This window comes from Cynocephalus volans, chromosome 12, assembly GCF_027409185.1.
Source record: "Cynocephalus volans isolate mCynVol1 chromosome 12, mCynVol1.pri, whole genome shotgun sequence".
NCBI classification, from domain to species: domain Eukaryota; kingdom Metazoa; phylum Chordata; class Mammalia; order Dermoptera; family Cynocephalidae; genus Cynocephalus; species Cynocephalus volans.
The window spans coordinates 36473633-36492834 of record NC_084471.1 but is presented as its reverse complement, the minus strand read 5'-3'; the positions used below and the strand labels follow the sequence as shown (position 1 = coordinate 36492834).

Sequence of the window (19202 nt, the reverse complement as noted above, 5' to 3'; positions counted from 1 at the left end):
ATGTACAGAAGTCAATGGAAACCCATGTTTATAAGAAAAATAAACCAGTTTATCAATCTACCTAATTGCATATTCACACAGATGCTTATTAAAAGCTATCTGAAGATATAACAAAATTATCAATTATTGAAGAAGTGTATACAGTGGCAGTTATTTTCCAAGAATCACCATACAACAAACTAAATTTTCTCATTTTAAGTTTTTTTGTGTTACCCTTTTGACAATCAGCTGAAATTTTGGAACTGAGAACATTAAAAAGTATGAATAAAAGTATCATTATCTATGCACTGATAAACTTAACAATACAAGTGTGTATTAGAGTAAAATTATGTTGACAATGTGTAACAGAAAATGCCAAGATGATTAACTATTCTTTTAAAAGATAGCTCATTCATTGCTTTCCCTCCAAAAAACAAAGGTAGCAAACGAGGAAGGTAGCAAAGAGGGAAACAGGAAGACCTGCCGCAGCAGCTGAGCACATTGATGTAATTGGCTAAGAAGTCCAAATGCTAATGCTCCTTATAATCAGCCATTCCTTTTGTGTTTTGGTAACATATATCCTCATACAATCTATATCAAATGGTATTTTTTGATTCACATCTGAAATTTCAAAGTTTCCATTTTTGAATTCTCCTAGTCTTAAGTAAGTAAGACATTTTCTCCATGGTTTGGTAGGCATGATGTTTTCTCCAACATCTAGGGCTCCGTGATGCAAAATGTCATTTTGCCGATCTTCTGTTCCAGTATTTACTTTAATTTTCTTTATTATAACTGGATTATGAAATACAATCAGAAAGAAATCTCCTGTTGAAGGTGGTTTTCCCCAAAAGTACTCATCAACACTACTGTAAGCCTTTCTTGGTTCATAATTTTCAAACACATTCATGTTGGTGTAAAGACTTGCAGGGGGGTTATCAGGGAGGTCAAATGACTCCTCTTCAAAATCGTCATCCTTCAGTTTATTCTCAGTCCCTTTATATGATGAATAGTAACCCATGTGCTGAAAGAGAGATGGTTTAAAACGGATCACATTTTTCTGAACGAGCAGACCCCGAAAATGAGTCAATAGCCAATCGCAAGGCATTTCTTGATAAAACATTAATAAGAAATGTGCCAAACGTGGGAGATCATGAGAATGATAGAGTTTACCAATGTAGCCTAGCTTAGAGAACTCAAGAGTAACCCAGTAAGTTCCTTCTAAGGATGCAATGACTTTCTTGATGGCAGTTAAGAAATTTTTTGAACACCGAACATCATCTTCAAGCATTACATAATAGTCTGAAGTATTGGCACAAAAATTAAGCAGAAAAGCATAATCTACATTTTGCTTGGAACGAAATTTGACTCTATCTTCTGGATCATTGTAATTTCTTTTAAGGCCATCCAGGATTGGGTAGTATTCCTCTGGAGCATGTATAACCATTAATCTTCCTGCAATAATATGGTGGGCAAATTTCTGTGTAATATCCTGGACCATGACATCACGCCAGGTTGAATTAAAGTCTGCTAGATGGACCACCACTAAAATTTCCTTCAGCTCTTCATAGCTGGATTGCTCAAAAATTGACTTGATTGTCTCAAGTAAATAGTTTCCTTTTTTTCGTTTCACTGATGAAAGTCCAATTGTTAGGTACCCTGAGCAAAAGAATTCAGAAAGAAAAGAAATGTAAAATAGATTTTGAGTAACACAGAAAAGAAAAAAAAAAAGAAAAAATATTCTTTTCCCTTAGACCTCCTACTACTGTATTAAGTAAATCGAGTGAGTGATTATATATAGAATATCTTGTGATTAAAGTATTAACCTAAATATATAAGGGCTATTGTATTTCATACATAATTGATATTTACTATGGAAAATAAACTACAGCTTAAGAACAGTGAGGTATGGGCCATATTGCTGTGAACATATGTTTATGAAATGCCAAAAAATAAAAATGCTTTAAACTGTTTAGTATATATACGTATATATAATTTTTCTTTTTCTTTTGACCGGTAAGGGTATCATAACCCATGGCATGGTGTTCTCTGCACCACGCTCAGCCAGTGAGTGCACCAGCCATCCCTATATAGGATCTGAACCCGTGGCCTCAGTGCTACCAGCGCCTCACTCTCCCAAGTGAGCCACAGGGCCGGCCCCAATATAAGATATTTTTGAAAAACTTCTATCATTGCTCCAGTGTGTGATAAATTGTTCCAAGACATGAATAGTACTGTTTTCTTTATTTGGAAACACATTTTATACTAATTTTACCTGGAGAAATTTTTATTCAGACATTTAAAATTCAAAATTAGGTATTTTTAGAGATTAAAATAAAATCCTGAGAAAAGATATTTTGCCTCTGAAAAGTATTAGATATCTTTCAATTGAAATATTTTCACTTTTTAAGTCTTTCATTCACACATGACACAGAACTGACTGAAATTTCTGAACTACCATTTGGAAAATGGGGAAAATGTTTATATACACCAAGATCATTTTTTAAAAATATGATTTCTATAATATTAAAAAAAAATCTGTTTTGCTAGTCTGTCAGAGAGGTTAGGATTTACACACATTGTTTAAATACATAGGCTTACAACTCTGACTTCTACTGAAACACAAAACGAGTATGTTATCTAGCATTAACTTTAAGCCACCAAACTTCTTTAATACTCAATAATAGCCAATACTTATAAAACACTTTCTATATAAAAGGCAGGAGTCTATGCATTTTATCTGTAATATGCACCTTGCATATTCATAACAGTCTTTTGGAATAGGTTTGCTATTATCATAATTCTGCTTTACAGGTGAGGAAACTAAGCTACAGTGTGATGAGGTAATTTGTGCTAAGCGTTCCACTAAGTAAGTGATGTGGCACCAAGATTCAAACCGTCCTGCTCTTATCCTCGGTGTTATATTGCCTCTTCGGTATAAAGCAGTTGGTATGTGTGCTAATAGACAGTAGTAAATTTAGCATAGAAAAGGGGAATTAGTAATGTTTAAACAACAGTGGTGTAACAGATGGAGATGAAAAAATAGTGACAGTCATATGCAATTAGAAGAAAGCCTAGATATTTGAAATGATGGAATGAAAGAAAAGAGATCTAAAGAAACCTAAATTAACTTAATTTCCTCAACCTGATGATCACAAACTCAGGTGCATAAACACTTCTTAAAAGGCAACTCAATTTTTGTGGTCTCCATATAATCTATTAAGATGTTCATAATATCACTGCATTTCACTGATCCTAAGATTCATAATTTTCACACAGAAACATTTAAAAATAAGTTGCGTATTCCATTTGATGATAACTTATCACTAAAATTGTTAATGCTTATACTGTCTTAGTGGTATATAACTTAGATAATGGTACTTTTCATAAGCTATGATGTCTCAGAATCCATGAAATGTACTTTGTTACTTACTGCCTCCAAACTTTTTTTTTTTTTTTTTTCAAATTGACTGTAGTGAGCTGAAGTTCCTCCAAAAATTCATGTCTTCCTGGAACCTCAGAATGTGATCTTATTAGGAAATAGGGTCTTTGCAGATCTAATTAGTTAGAGATTTGGAGATGAACTAATACTGAGTTTAGGGGTATCCTTATAAGAAGAGAGGACACAGAGGGAGGGAAGAAGGTCATTGGAGACAGGGAATGGTGTTATGATGCCACATGCTAAAGAATGACAGGAGCCACCAAAAGATGGAAGAGGCAAGGAAGGAGTCTCCTTCAGAACTTTTGAAGGGAGAGTAGCCCTTCCAGCACCTTGATTTAAACTTCTGGCCTCCAGAATCATGAGAGAATAAGCTGTTGTTTTTTTAAGCCATCCTGTTTTGGTAACTTGTTACAGCAGCCCTAGGAAACAATATACCAATTTTCACTAATTCAAAACCAGGCAGATCATAAAAACCAAACCATTAGAAGCTGAAAATGTATTTTTTTTTTCACTTTCAGTCTTTATTTTAATGAAATAAATATGACTCAAATAAAAATACACAAATGTGGGAGTGGAAAAAAATGTAAATGTAGATTCTGAAGAAACTACTAAAGTGAAGATAATTATTCAAATAGACATTTTATAAATAAGGTCTATACTTGAATGAAAAAGAAAATTTTCTGGCCAAGTATAAATGATAAAACATTGCTAAGTGCCTCCCCACCCAGCCAACTCCCTGGACTGCCTTTCCACTAAGGACCCACCTTGAATGGCCTACCTCAGAGAAAATGTAACAATATAGAAATAGTTATTTTTAAAAGTTAACTTTTAAAATTTAAAGTGAATTGATTTTTTCCAGTCTCTGTTATACCATCCTATAACAAACTATTGAATGATTCACATTAAAATTAAGAATTTCATTTAATTTTTTGTTATGGATGGAATTGGGTTAATGAGTGACTGCAATTTATGAAGAAATATTGGAGTCCTTTCTAAAGAATATATTAGTAAAGCCTTTAAGCCTTCATTGCTATACAAATGAAACAAGTTGTCATTATTTTAAAACAAGTATTTCACCTATACTTTATTTAAAAATGTAAGGATACTTACGTTTTCTTTGTAAAGATGTGGCAGCTAGATAACGATAGGTGACATTTATGGCTCCTGAGAAATTAGATAAATCCTTGAATGTATGAACATAGCGTTCCGAATTCAGTTGATGTGTGGATGTTTCCCTTACAAGTTGTTTGTCTCCTTCCTAAATGCCAAGAAAGAAGCAGGGGAAATAAATAAATAATAGGTGGTCATGGATTAAAGTTTCTCCTAAAACAAAGACTATTTAGTTACTATAGATAATACGGAGGCTTATATAAATCTCAATTACTGGTCCATAAGCTGTAGATAATCATCTCTTACCTGATTTCTCACCTGCAGTCTGCTTCAAGCTCTCCGTCCTCTACTCCACACTTTTTTTTTTTTTTTGTCTTTTTCGTGACCGGTAAGGGGATCGCAACCCTTGGTGCGCTGTCGTCGGCACCGAGCACACCGGCCATCCCTATATAGGATCCGAACGGGCGGCGGGAGCAGCGCTGCGCTCCCAGTGCTGCACTCTCCCGAGTGCGCCACGGGGCCAGCCCCTCTACTCTACACTTTACAGAACAATTACATTTCTTTTTTACAGCATACACTAAATAATGGCATTCTCTTGATAAAAACAAACAAACAAACAAACAAAACAAAAACTCTACATGAAAAATTTATTATACAGCTTCACCTGAGGTTAGTTTCCACCAAGTTCCCCATATTTGAGTCATATTAAACTATTTACTCTTCCTCAAGCACTGTCAAATAAAAGACCACACATTGTTTCTATGATTGTAAAACTTTAGGAATGATTAGGGAGGTGCAACAGTGGACACAACAGTTAGATTTGGGATAATTTATTAATTCAGAAGTTTTAATGAGTCGGTTATATGGCCACTGTGATTGAAAGCTGTTGAGAATGGCCGGACATGGTCCTTGGAACATGGCAGTGTTTTTTTTTCTTTTTTTTTCAAATGTCCTCAAGTAACTCAATTAGGATACATTTGTACTGAGTCAAGGAAATGTGTTCAGACTTTGCACTCGTCTTTTTCATGATCTTTGCTTGTGTGTATGTTTGTGCGTGTGTGTGTGTGTGTGTGTGTGTGTGTGTGTGTGTGTGTGTGTGTGTGTGTGTGTGTGTGTGTGTGTGTGTGTATGAGATATTCTGTTGCAGGTGAAGTCTGGTCCTTTTATATGCAAAATCCCTTTTGTTTAGCCAGAATGGAATTAAATTGTGAATAAAAATTGAAAATAGTGGACCTTCATTGGAAATTTATAAGAGCTTTCAATAAGGTCTTTCCTAAATCAAGATTCATTCTGAATATCTTTTCTGTATATCTAATTATGTTTATGAACCTACATTTGATCTTCAGTAGTGCACTTCTATATTTTGTAGTGCCTTGATAACTGGAACAAAGAAAAAATAGACTTTTACAAGTTTTATAATGTATCTGTCATCTGTAAAAGCTATAAACTTTCAAAATATCTGAAATTTAACTTCAGATGCTAAATTTCTTATAAATATATTAACCAGATATCCACTGAGTTCTGATTATTTTAAGTTCTTTACACATAATATTTTCATCTGTGTCTGTCTGAAAGCCTATAAAACATCATTAAAATTTAAAAATAAACAAATTTAGGATTGACAAAAAATAACTGGGGTCTCAGTTCAGTATCAACTACTTTAATAGTAATAGGATGGTGTACACAATCAATAAAGTCTAAAATAAATTTCTTAACAGTCACAGTAGTCACAATACTAAATTAACTTTACCATACTGTTAGAATGTGATGCTACATTCTAAAAGGAATGAAAAATATTGAATATCTCTTCAAGAATTCTATCCTGAACACATAAAAATTCCAGACCTTTTCTGTTATAAGACGGAATACATTCAGCCTGATTGAAGGGCATGACAGAATATTTAAAAAATGGCACTTATATGAAAGCACTTTATTAAATTCTCAAGAACAAGCTTCTTTACAATTTTCAGCATAAATAAGGAATGCAACTTTTACCTGAGTCAAACTTGTTAGTTGCTTTCCAGAGGCATCGACCTGGACAGCCAGGCTCTCCCTGGGTACCTCCTTTCTGTAGCTACTATGTTCTAGTGTATTTCTCAGTAATAAGACAAAGCTTTATGACAATCATTTTCTGGATGGTAATGCAATTCAATGGACTAGCTATAGACTAAATATATACCCTAGTGGCTTCTTTGAAGATGCTTACAGCCAAAAGGCTAAGTTGATTGGGCATGGTGAGTCTCTTCTACTTAGTTTGCCTTATAATGCCATATACAGTCTTTTATTCTGAGCTCAGCTTCATTTCCCACTGAAAGGCACATATGACATATCTCTAATACACAAGCAAATACACTAAACTGTTAATATGCCTAGGATTTCAGGCCACAAATATATTTTCTAGCAAAAAGAACAGAATAGAATTTGCTAAGGAACTCCAGAAACCTTACTACCTCTAGTTCATCTGATTTCTATGGATTATACATATTATTTCCAAGTGAAGTAAGAAAGACAGAAAAAGGAAAGATCTATTAATTTCTATGCTTAAAAAATTGTACACATTGTGATATTCTAGAGGCAAGTAGGAAAACCAAGTCAGATATGCTTATGAAAAATGAAATAAACACAGGTAAAAAGGTTAAAAGGGAAAAATGTTAAAAAGAAATTGCATTATTTTCCAGTAGGGGGCCAGTTTTCCATGGATATTATACATTTTTAGAAGAACAATTTTAATGCAATTTAATATTAATGATTGAAAGAAGGTTTCAAATCTTTATACATATGCCTGGGGGTAAATTTCAGTTCAAAATGCAATTTAGTTAGAAAACATCATCTAGTACATAGCAAAAATTTAAATATTAAAAATACTGTCTTTGAATTTACAATAAGGAGGTGGGCGCTGGTATTTAGCAATCACTTTAACTCATTTTTTCCAACTTAATATAAGTATTTTTAAATAATCATTTTTTAAAACTAAGAAGCAATCTATTCTCTGCAACTAGACCGATTTGCAAATATGACTAGATATATGCCTTATGTGTTCAGAGAAATTTCATTGAGAAAGTAGTCTGTGGTAGAAGACATAATTCATTAAGTAATATTTTTTACATTAGGTGGCTAGGACTAATGTTGAGATAGGACTGCATAAAAATTTGCAAAACAGGACAATAATGTTTGATATGCGTATTTATATATACTCTACTACTTCTTACACATTTCATAGTGAATTTAAAGAGGTTCTATTATAAAAAGACCTAAGGGTATTTGTTGCATACAATGGTCTTTTGGGTCTGTCAAAAGTGAGACATTAAAATTGAACTCGAGACTCATAAATGCAACACGTTATTGAATACAACAAACATTCAACCGATATCATGTGTTTGATTTATAAGATTTGATTTACTTCTATCAGTGGACACAGATTCAAGAAATACATTTTTATTACAAAATTGAATTACTAGTCAAAAGAATCTCTTGTTAATTTATGATCTTTAATTCTATCAAGAAAAATAGCTAGATCACATGGGCCTTGTTTTATTATCTTGTATCTCATAAACCTAATAACCATATTCCAAAATGCATATCATTAGTTAAGTTTCTCCTGCTTGCTATGTTTGCCTAAATCATGCCTAGTCAAATCCTGTCAGTCTGTGATAATTTCAGCCACTCTGAATTGACTGTGTATGGCACAATAAAGGGCCAACAAAACCAAGACCTCTATTTGAAGGTAAAAACCCAGCCAGAGCTAAAATTTAGTATTCTGGCAGAGTTTCACCATCAAAGAACAGAGCCAAAGGAAGCGAGATGCTTTATAGAGAAACTTCTTAGAGGATCTGTGCCAACTAGTATCATATTATTGGCTCATAGAATATAGCATAGTATTTGGCAAATAGTAGGTAGTTAATAAATCATGTTCAGCTAATAAAATAAAATATTTTACTGGGAGATGCTCTTTGTGATTTTCACCAGAATGTCTTTTGCTAAGATACTAATTGAAACTTTCAGCATGTTTTCATGTGGGAAGCACTTTTTTAGTGCCTGTGAGTGTAAAGTTTTTGATTTTCTGAAATATATAAACAGTAATAAAAACATAAAGATTAGGACAGATACCTTAGGCTCAATTCAGATAGAAAAAGTGAATAAACAATAATGTTTATATTATTCTCATCAGACATAAATAGATGTAATAATTTATAACAGCAAGAAAAAATAATAAAAGCTAACAAATTGAGTTCTCACAGTTAGTCAAAACAAGCCCTTTAGCATATTTCAATATTTCACCTAACAATCATTCATATATCATTATCTACTAACTTTTATTATCTCTTTTTAGCTACTGAATAGTTTCCCCATTAATATCTTTACCTCTTGACATCTTTTCAGTGAATATAAATATATAACATGGTGGCTATTTAGGGTTACTCAAAATCCATGTGAGGTGTCACCCATTGTAACAAAATATTACTCAAACAAAAAAGCATAATTAAATAGTATTGTTAATTAGACAGTGAAATTTTGAAAATATCAATGAAAATATAGAGAAATAGAGAAAGTAAAAGGTAATGCTTTTTAAGAAAAATTTTTTTATTCTATATATTTCAAATTATAGCTACCAAATCTTAGTGGTTTTACATAATATTAATTCAGTATAGTGATGAAAGCTAACTTATGTATAATCAGATGTGCATTTTTGAACCACAATATATATAGGTTTAAAAAAATCTTGAAACATAAATGAAAACAAGTATAATGTTGGAAACATATGACTAATACAAAAAAGTAGGTAAATAGAAAATACACATGTTATAATTTTGCTCAAATTAAGTCTACTCCAATAGCCTGGGATTGAAGTTCGGTTACAATTGGTCTAATCGACTAAGTTTGACTTAGCCCTTATTTTAAACAAAAAATAATCAACAGCCAAACTTACCAGAACATAGCTATCTTCGATGTACAAATTCATGAATAGAAGAAAAATGACAAGAACTCCCAAGAATGACACTGTAAAACGTTTTCGCAGGCATCTCATTTTATTCAGTATTTCAGAAATATGTTTCATTTGATGAAATTTAAACATTCTCTTCTGTGGAAAAGAGGCACAAAATTACTAACAGTTAATTCTGTTTGCATTTTTCATCAAATCTATCAAAAGTATGGCCTTAATAGAATCCCCCCCTTTAAATATTTGAGCTGAAAGCATGTTTCCAATTTTATAAATAAAATTGGCATAGATTGTGAATAAATTGACATAAGGTCGATGCAGTGTTTTATGCTGATGTAGAGCAAATCAAAGTTGAAGAGCATGCCTCAATATGCTTTGGTAATAATGTAAGAAAAAAAAAGCCCTCGATGAGAAACAGAACAAAACTACAGGAGAAAAAGAGGCATGTCAACGGTCATCAGTGAGGTATAACCCTAAGGTAACATATTTGCATGTAATGAAAATGGAAAAAAAAAACAGAAGTATGGGTCTAAAATTGGTCTCCCAGTGAGTGGCAATGAAAACAGTCACTGGAAATTTGGGTGGAGTAAAGAGAAGTCAAAAAAGAAATTAAGGTTTTGGAGGTAAATCGAAACACATATTTGAAAGCTTCTGAGTTACAGTTGCTTTGTTTATTTTTCCAATGATTCTTGTTAAATCAGTGTAGATCCTACAGTGGATATTCACATTGTTTTGCTTGATCTTCTAAGTAGTGGTTTGGCTGTTAGGAATAATTCATGGACTGTACAGAGGCAAAATGAGAGTCAGTAAGATTAGTGAAATCCTAATGTTTTTTTTCCATTTCCCTCTTCTACATTTTGTGTTGTCCTCTTATCACAGATTAATTTAGATTATTGAGCATTTTTTTAAAAAATGTGTAAACATATCTGGAATGATCAACAAACTGGTGGCATTATATTTTGTCTAAAATCAATAAAATGATTATCTGGAAATAGTGCCACTTGGAGTTGTGTACTGAGTCTCCCTCTATTCATCTTTAGGATGAAGCATGTATGTGCAGAAAGAACTTCGGGAAGTGAAAAAGGTGTGTGCCCTAGACCCTTAGAACTATGCCCAGGACACAGCTGATAAATAATATATTTTCAATGAATTAATGCAAGAAAGAATTCAAGGATCCTTGTAAGTCATGGTAAAGAATATTAGGAATTGTGAGAAAGGCTTAACGTGAGAAATGGAAGATTTCTGAAAAAGAAGTGTTATAATTTCCATTTGCTTTGGCCATATTTTTCTCAAGGTAATCTTTATTTTTCTTATTCATTTTTAGGAGTTGTAAATATATGTATAGTTGGGTGATATGTGATAATTTAAATAGTATGAGAAGTAGTAAAAATAACGTTTTGGAGGCATTACTGATGTTTTCTCTGAAATAATGGCAAAATAGAACAAACAACAAGAGCAAAGCCTCAGGTTGTAATTCCGAAGAGTTGATAAAGAAATGGAGATTTTCTTAGAGAATAATCATGGCCACCTAAATTTTAATATACAAATCCTCCAAATTATAATCCTCCAAATTACATTCAGAGCAGTACAGAGCACAAATAATTCTTACATGGTGTCCAGTCTCATTAGAACTATGAGAGAGACAACAGTACAATCTTTGATTTACGTATAAGTGAGAACATTAATACCCAGGACAAGCAGAGTGAGCTGAGGAGCCCAAACCACAGCAAACAAAAGATTAGAAGACAGACCAAAATATGTGTCATTCATTAAACAAACTACACTGGACCACACCACAGTAAAAGAAAAATCAAATATTGATTTTTGGCTAATAAAGTTCCCAACCTCATATATAGAATCACCTACTACAACCGAGTCCAGGAAAGTCCAAAATATATTCACAAAAAAGAAAAATAAAAAAGGCAGACTTACAATAAAAGTTACTTTGAAAGGAAAAACAAAACAGCTGGTTTCAGGTAAGGAGAAGGGACTCTGAAATTACATCATATTTGTATTGTGCCATAAAAGAAGGAAGCTCTCAAGATTAGTAGGGACATATCTAAATGACACGGAAAACAACCGAAAGAGGCTTCCATTGGGAAAATTGGGAAAATAGATGATAAAAAAATGATTATGATTGTTGATAAAATATTGAATAAATAAAAATTCATCATTAAATAGTGACAATAAAAAGAAGAGAAAGAAAAGGTAAGAAACCTCATTTGCCACAATTAGAGGTGATCATTGCACCATCTTCTGATCCTAGAAATAGGTAATTGAAAGTAGGAGCATTAAAGCTTTTACCCTGCATTTCTAGGAGGAAATGCATTTCATCCACAGTTGAAGATGGGTATTTTCAGACGCTGAACAACAGGCAGCACAGGGCAATATCCCTAGGAGAAAGGAAATCAAAGAGATAAGACCCATAATTTCTTTAGCTTACTGCCAGGAGTCAGTTTTCTAAAGGCAGTCCAGGGAGAGTGCACTCAAATACAACCTAGAGATCTTCCTGAATTGTGGAGACAGAGTTAAGATTTGGGGGAGATCTTCAACTTAATACTGATGTGTCATGTGTGGTGAAATTTCCTAAGACTGGAGAAAGAACCATGAAAAAAACAGTAGGCTAAACAGTCCCTCAGGTTTACATAGGATTGGAGATAGTTCACGTGTCCATCAGCCAAGTTTGTGTGTCCATCGCCAGCTAGATGGACCTGGACACTAAGAAGAGTCTTCAGGAGCATGTCACCATAATATTGGGACTAAATTAGCTCCTCTGGACCTGTTCTTGCAAAAGCTTAAAAGCAAGCATGAGTAAGATCAAATGTGACTTATCTCCATGCTGCTATAAAGTACAGCACTCTCTAATGGCATATGAAAATGTCTAGAACTCAAGAACATAAAATTCACAATATCTAACATCCAGTAAAAATTATCAAGTACATAAAAAACAATATGGTCCACATCAAGATGAAATAAATCAAAGGAAAAACAGTCAAGAAATAACACAGATGATAGAATTAATGGAAAATAATATTAAATTGCCATCATAAATATGTATCATAGGCTCAGGGGAGAGGAAAATATGAAAATGATAAGGAGAGGCATAAAAGATATAAAAAGATGAAAATGGAATTTCTAGAAATGAAAAAAAGAATAAGGAATGAGAGGAGAAAAACATGAGCTATTGAAGATATAGAAATAGAAATAATACGAAATTCTGAATCCAGAAAGAAACAGCCATCCAGTGAAACTGTTCCCTAATTCCTGGACCACAGATAGTGTAAGATAATAAATGTTTTAAGCCACTAAGTTTTAGAGTTCTTTATTAGGCAACAAAGGTAACTGATACAGCTATCTACAGGAAACTGACTTTAAATAGGAAGACAAAAAAGTGGGTTAATAATAAAAGAAAAGAAAAAAGGTAAACTACGCAAACATTAATCAAAAGAATGCTAGAGTGGATATTTTATCTCATTCAAAGTAAATATTTAATGTGTTGAAGGTATCAATTTGTCAAAGGAAGAATAACTATCCTAAATGTTCATGAACCAAATAAGAGTTTCAAAATACATGAAGCAAGAACTGATGTGAGAGGAGAAAGAGATGAATAGAAAATTACACTTAAGAGATTTCAATATTCATCCCTCAGTAATTGACTGAACATATAGACAGAAAATCAAAAAATATAGAAGATACTAACACTATGTAATAAATGAATCTAATTGGCATTTATGGAACATTTCACCCAACAATAGCACAATACACATTTTTTTCCAAGTGCTCTAAAAACATTCACCAAGACAGACCATATTTTGGGTAAACAGACAAGTCTGAATAAATTTGAAGCAATTGAACTTATACACAGTGTGTTCACTAATGACAATGTAAGTGCATTAGAATTCAAAAGAAGAAAAATCTGGAATATTTAAAAATATTTAGAGCATAAATAACACATGACTAAATAACTAATGGTTCAAAAAAGAAATTAAAAAAGACAGAAAAATATTTTTAACCGAATGAAATTCAAACACAAAACACAGCAAAAGTTTTGTAACGTAGGCAAGGCAGTGCTTAGATGGAAATTAACATTAAATACTTACATTACAAAAGAAAACATTTAAAAATCAATGATCTAGATTCCCATATCAAAAAACTAGAAATAGAAGAGCAAACTAAAACCCAAATAAGCTAGAAATAGAGCAAATTAGGCAAGAAGAAAGCAGAAAAAAGAAAATTTTAAAGGTAACAGTGAGAAAAAGAACAATAAAACCAAATGCTAGTCCTTTCGAAAGATCCATAAAATTTATATTCCTCCAGCCAGATTGAACAAGAAAAAAAAAATAGAAGATACAATTGCTAATATCAGAAATAAGACAGGTGCCATCACTAAAGAGTCTATAGATATTAAAAGAATAATGGAATATTTTGAAAAACATTATGCCAAGAAATTTGACAATTTAGATGAAATGGGAAAATTCCTTGAAATACAAAATTATCAAAGCTTATTGAAGAAAAAAGCAGAAAAATTCTATATCTATTAAATTGAATTTGTAGTTAAGAGCACTCCCCAAAGAAAACTCCATGTCTATATGGCTTCAATGGTGAATATTACCGAATGTTTTTAAGTAAAAAATAATATCAACTCTACACAAGTTTCTTCAGGCAATAGAAGAGGAGTAATAATTCCTACTGTCTGAATCTACTGAAGCATTTTAATTAAATTTTTATTCAATAATATTTTAAGTCATTTTATGAGTAATTTATAGCAATAACAAGAAAGGAAGTAAAAACAACTTTTTTAGAATCTCATAAGGATATAAATGTAGGTGACGCAAAGTTTCCAGTTTTTTTTCAATTTTGAAAGTATATATCTCCACGATCTATAATGCCTAAACCATCCATGCCTGAACCTGGCACATAGCCATCCTGTAAGTTCAGATTCCAGAGTTCAAGTACATTTTTAACAGGCTCTTGCTTATCATTACTTTTGGTTCTTCTTGGTTTTGCACCATCAAGACACAAACTCTTAGGAACTTTGATGACTCAACAATTTTGTTGAAAAGCAGACAAACTACTTATTTGATTAATAATTGTTATACATTTTCAATTTTAGATTTAGAAATACTAAGCTCATTTCTCTATCATCTATTTTCTTGCAGTCCTTGTATACACACCTGCCTCAAGCATCCATGTGCTAACAATCTTATCAAGTAAATTTTGGTGAATAAACATCATAAAAATGAATGAATCTTGTTCCATATCCTTCTATTCTAGCAAAATAGAATAAAGTTATTTTATATAATATTGTGAGATAAAATCCTCCCCAGTGAATGATGTTGTGAGTGAGAGTACATTATTGCCTTTTTTTCCTTGTTCACTCAGGAATCTATCTGAGATTTTTTTTATCCTCTTAACTTCACATGATCATTGTAGTCTGGAGTGCTGTTCTGTCTCTTTGCATTGACAGAGATTTTCTCCTTGACTGAACTTTATTCAGGCTGCTCTGAGTCTGACTAGGCCCCATTCTTGGGCTTGTCCTCCAGGAACCCAGTTTTAGCAAATATCCTGTCAAGAGAATTTAGCCGTAATCTCCCACCGTTATTGATATCTGATCAAATTTCTCATCTACTCAACACCCCTCAGGTAATATCTGATCACCCTAACTTGCCTTCAGCAAGAATCCTTTTAGATCAGTTTAGCAAAGAATGACTCTACCCTCTTAGCAATTTTCAGTCCATTGACTTGCATCCTGCTCCTTGGTTAAATTTCCACTCTTCTTTGTAGTATCAGAGTTGATGCCAAACTCTCTCTCCTACTGCAAATTCCCATTGCAGTAGTCCCTTGATATCTCTTGAATAAAGTCTACCTTAGAATTATCATGAATAATTTTTTCTTTAATAATTTTGGTGCCGTGACTTCAATAGGATCAGATTTATCACCGGACCCCCAAACCTCTCACCCACAATCCCAAGTGCATACCTTTGAAGGCTTTGTCTTCACTATTGGTTGATTGATAGGAGATCCATTGTTGATTTATACCCTCGATCCAGTGTTTCAGTTGACATCTGCTGAAGCACAATAAGGACAGATTTTGATTCTTAAGATTCTGAAAATACTATACAAACTGGATTAGAGTTACAGACAAACAGAACCTGGGTTAGGGTCCTAGGTTTGTTTGTACGAAGTTGGTTTAGATTCACAGGTAAGCAGCTGGTTATAAGAAGCAGGGTTAGAGTCCTAGGCTTCTTAGTTAGATAAGTAGGTGCTGGGCTGGAGTCTTTCTTCCTCTTTTGAGTGGGAATTTATTCCCTGAGTCCCTTGGTTGGAAAAATTACCCTGGATCTTGGTGAGGCCTTCTTTTCTCTCTGTTTGATCCTGTTTCCTCCTTGGTAGCTTCTCAGCCCACCAAAACTCCCTTCTCAAACTCCTGCTGACTATATACTCCACTAACTCTGCCCATTTACTTTCTTGTCATGATTTTGCTGATGGCAATTTGGAACTCCAGTGGTCTCTGGGAAACTGAAAATTTCCCCAAACTGAGTCCTGTAAGACCTCTCCCTTCTCTGTTCCTCCTTCCTCCTTTTACCACCTTCAATCTTCTCTCCAGCTCCCTTGAATCCTTTGATATGTATCCCTTCAAACTCCTCCTTACTCTGTCCCCCTGTCCTGCCAGACCTTTTCTCTTCCCACTCCAGTCCCTCTGTCACTTGAACTTTAGGTTCTGTACTCCCCTTGAGGCTTTCATGGAACTCAAGGACTTCAAAAGCAATTGCCTGAGTGTAAAAAGAGAAAAAAAAAAGGGTGGGGGGAGTAGAAATAGACTGAGATTTTATCCAGAAGAGGCATTGGAGACATCCAGACTGGTGCTTAATGTCCCCTCAGTCTCTTACCTAAAATGCAGTCACAGCATCCATTAGATAACATATCCTAGCCAAAGAGAGCTTTAAAGGTCTCCTCAACAAATATTGGTAAAAAGCATTAACCCTCATATTGAGGAGGTAACCTTAATTTGTTCCATCTGTTAGAAACACAATTTGGATAAAAATGCAAAGTGGAGCAAATGAGCGTGTATTATTGGGTTGTCTGACTCTTTGCTAAAGTTTTGAAATGAAGGCTATAAGATCTCTATATGCATCTGTCTGTATGTATGTTATATACAGACAGTCCCCAACTTAGAGTAGTTCAACTTAAATGATTTTTCAACTTTATGATGTTGCAAAAGCAATATGCATTCGGAAGACAGCATACCCTGAGTGCCTGTGCAACCATTCTGATTTGCATTCTCACTACAGTATTAAATAAATTATATGAGATATTCAACACTTTTTTATAAAATAGGCTTTGTGTTAGATGATTGATTTTGCCCAATTGTATGCTAGTGTAAGTGTTCTGAGCACACTTAAAGTAGGCTAGGCTAAACTGTAATGTTCGGTAGGTTAGGTGTATTAAATGCATTTTCAACTTACCATATTTTCAACATATAATTGGTTAATCAGGTCATAACCCCATCAGAAGTCGAGAAGCATCTTTGTATGTGATATTATTTTATGTCTAGATGGTATTACCAAATTGCTTTATAAAATCCCTTAAAGGAATTCTATTCCAGTTGGCTTAGAGATAAATGAGTGTTCATATAGCTAAATACTCTTAAAACTCCAAGAAACATTGAAACTAGCCCAAATGCTTCCCATGTTCACATGACTTAGGTATATCTTTGGCAATTAAGACTAGTTTAACATTGTTGTATTTATAAAAACAGCTATGTCTTCTGTGTTATCAGCCTTCAGTATAATATGAGCATAATTTTATTTTTTATTCTACTTGGGTTTACTAGTTGAATAAGGTAATATTATACTTACCAGATGTTTAGTATTATAAAAATTATAAATTCAACCTTAGAGTAAACATACAAGTAAAGATATAGTAAAAAGGAATTGCTCAATGCTCATTATTTCATGTATATTAAGCACAGCACTAAAACAAACAAACAAAAACATGTTTGTAACTCATTCAGATTTTTGCTTTTGTAATGCTTGTCCAAAATACATATACAATGGAAAAGTTAACAAGAATAACTTGAGATAATTCCCAGCTCTGTTTGGTGGTATATGTCTCTTGAAAAACAGCTTTCAAATCTTTTTGGCAACTTGCAACTTTTTAAATTATGCTAAGTTAAATTAAGTTATAGATATTCATTAAATATCTAGCTAATTTCTAAGTAAGATGAACTACTGAAACATTTACTGCTAAGCATAAGCTTAAGTTTATATACTTTTGGCTTTTTATTTTTACAGAGAGATTAAAGATGTTTGGTTCTGTTAATAAACATGTTATTTTTGTTACATGAAAAATTTCTCTCTCCTGTGACAAACCCACTGCAATAGTCCCATTGACATCCCTTGAATAAAGACTACCTTATTATCTTTAACAAATGCCACAAATTTATTTTTCTTTAATAGCATTTCTCTGTTCATTTAATAATTATAAAGTGCTTTCTTCTGTTTATATTTTTCTCTTTATTGTTATCATTAAAAAACTAAAAATTCTGAATCTTCAACTGTTTTCAGTGAAAGGTGAAAAGAAGATTAAAAGATGGTGTCTTTAGATTTTTATTCATGTACTTGAAAGCTGATGTAATATTTGGGGCAGCACAATACCAAAAGTGAAAGTGTCTACCTAGGGGAATCCATCATTTTTCTATTTTCTAACTATTTTAATCTATTCTTTAGTACAGTCAGGAATAATTCATATGTGATGAAATGCTCTCTAAGATGATGAAATTGTAAAATGTTTCAAAATATAAGAAAGGTAAGATCACCAAGATCTGAGAGTGTATCATAACATTTACTCTAGGGCCTAATAGGCTTATATGTTAGTAATAAGTTATAAGGGATTTTATGCCATTTAAAGAAGAATAAGTAAATATTCACTTTGTTTTCTGGTAGAATTCTAAGAAAGCGTAAATATCATCGTGCATCAAGCTTTAAAATAAAATTACTTTAAAACAAACAAAAAAAAAGAAAGACTAAAAAACGAATTGGTTTCAATAGACTGATGATTTATTAAAGGTTAATAGTGTCTTTTGATGATCTGTTATTTTCAATATTGATAAAGGCCAGTTTATTAAAATTCTAAACTATGTCTACTTAACTCAGAGAGATCCCCTGTTTCTTTTTTTTAAATTAATTTAATTTTAATTTATTCATTTTTTAATTGAAACATGATTGATTATACTTATTTTGCGGGGTATAATGTTGACTACCATCACTCGTGTACAACACATGTTGATCAAATCGATATTATTAGCATCCTCATTGTTACAAGTTCTTTTGGTTCCTTCTCCTTGTGCTGCAACCTGGAAACTCTAGGAAGTTAGTGATGGCAATTTCCTAATTTGTTTCCCTTCTATCAAGAGTCATTGTCCATTCTGTCTGTTGTCCAATGTCTGAAAATTGTTGTTTCAGTCTAGGTTTTTAGTTGTTTAAGAAGAGAAGTAAATCTTGTTCCTATTTTTCCATCGTGATCAGAAGCATTCTTCTGGTTATAAAACTTTTTTTTGCTACACTTCCTTTCCCTTATTTTCTTGAAAAATATTGCTCCATTATTTTGTGTTTTTTTATGTTACTGGTGCGACATATAATTTCACCTGCATTTCATTATAAATAACTTGGCAAATGTAAATGAATTAATTGCATGGCCTAGAGGCTTGTTAAATATTTTCTTTATCTCTATGGT

The 19202-nt window shown here is 32.9% G+C and overlaps 1 protein-coding gene across 1 annotated transcript; it reads right to left on the bottom strand.

The window, feature by feature from the left end:
* Window positions 1–493: 493 nt before the first annotated feature.
* MGAT4C (MGAT4 family member C) lies at window positions 494–15515 on the bottom strand. Its single transcript, XM_063076348.1, has 4 exons — window positions 15447–15515; window positions 9456–9608; window positions 4529–4676; window positions 494–1635 (listed from the first exon to the last, which is right to left on the bottom strand). The coding sequence occupies exons 2-4, from the start codon at window positions 9600–9602 to the stop codon at window positions 494–496; spliced, it is 1437 nt and encodes a 478-aa protein (XP_062932418.1). The 5' UTR covers window positions 9603–9608; window positions 15447–15515.
* Window positions 15516–19202: the final 3687 nt, after the last annotated feature.

Excerpts from the sequence above, each read along its gene's own strand:
- MGAT4C (XM_063076348.1), bottom strand. The coding sequence starts at position 9,602 with ATGTTTAAATTTCATCAAATGAAACATATTTCTGAAATACTGAATAAA. Across the intron at positions 4,677-9,455 it reads TCGAAGATAGCTATGTTCTG|GAAGGAGACAAACAACTTGT; the intron begins GTAAGTTTGGCT and ends CTTGGCATTTAG. Across the intron at positions 1,636-4,528 it reads CACATCTTTACAAAGAAAAC|GGTACCTAACAATTGGACTT; the intron begins GTAAGTATCCTT and ends TCTTTTGCTCAG.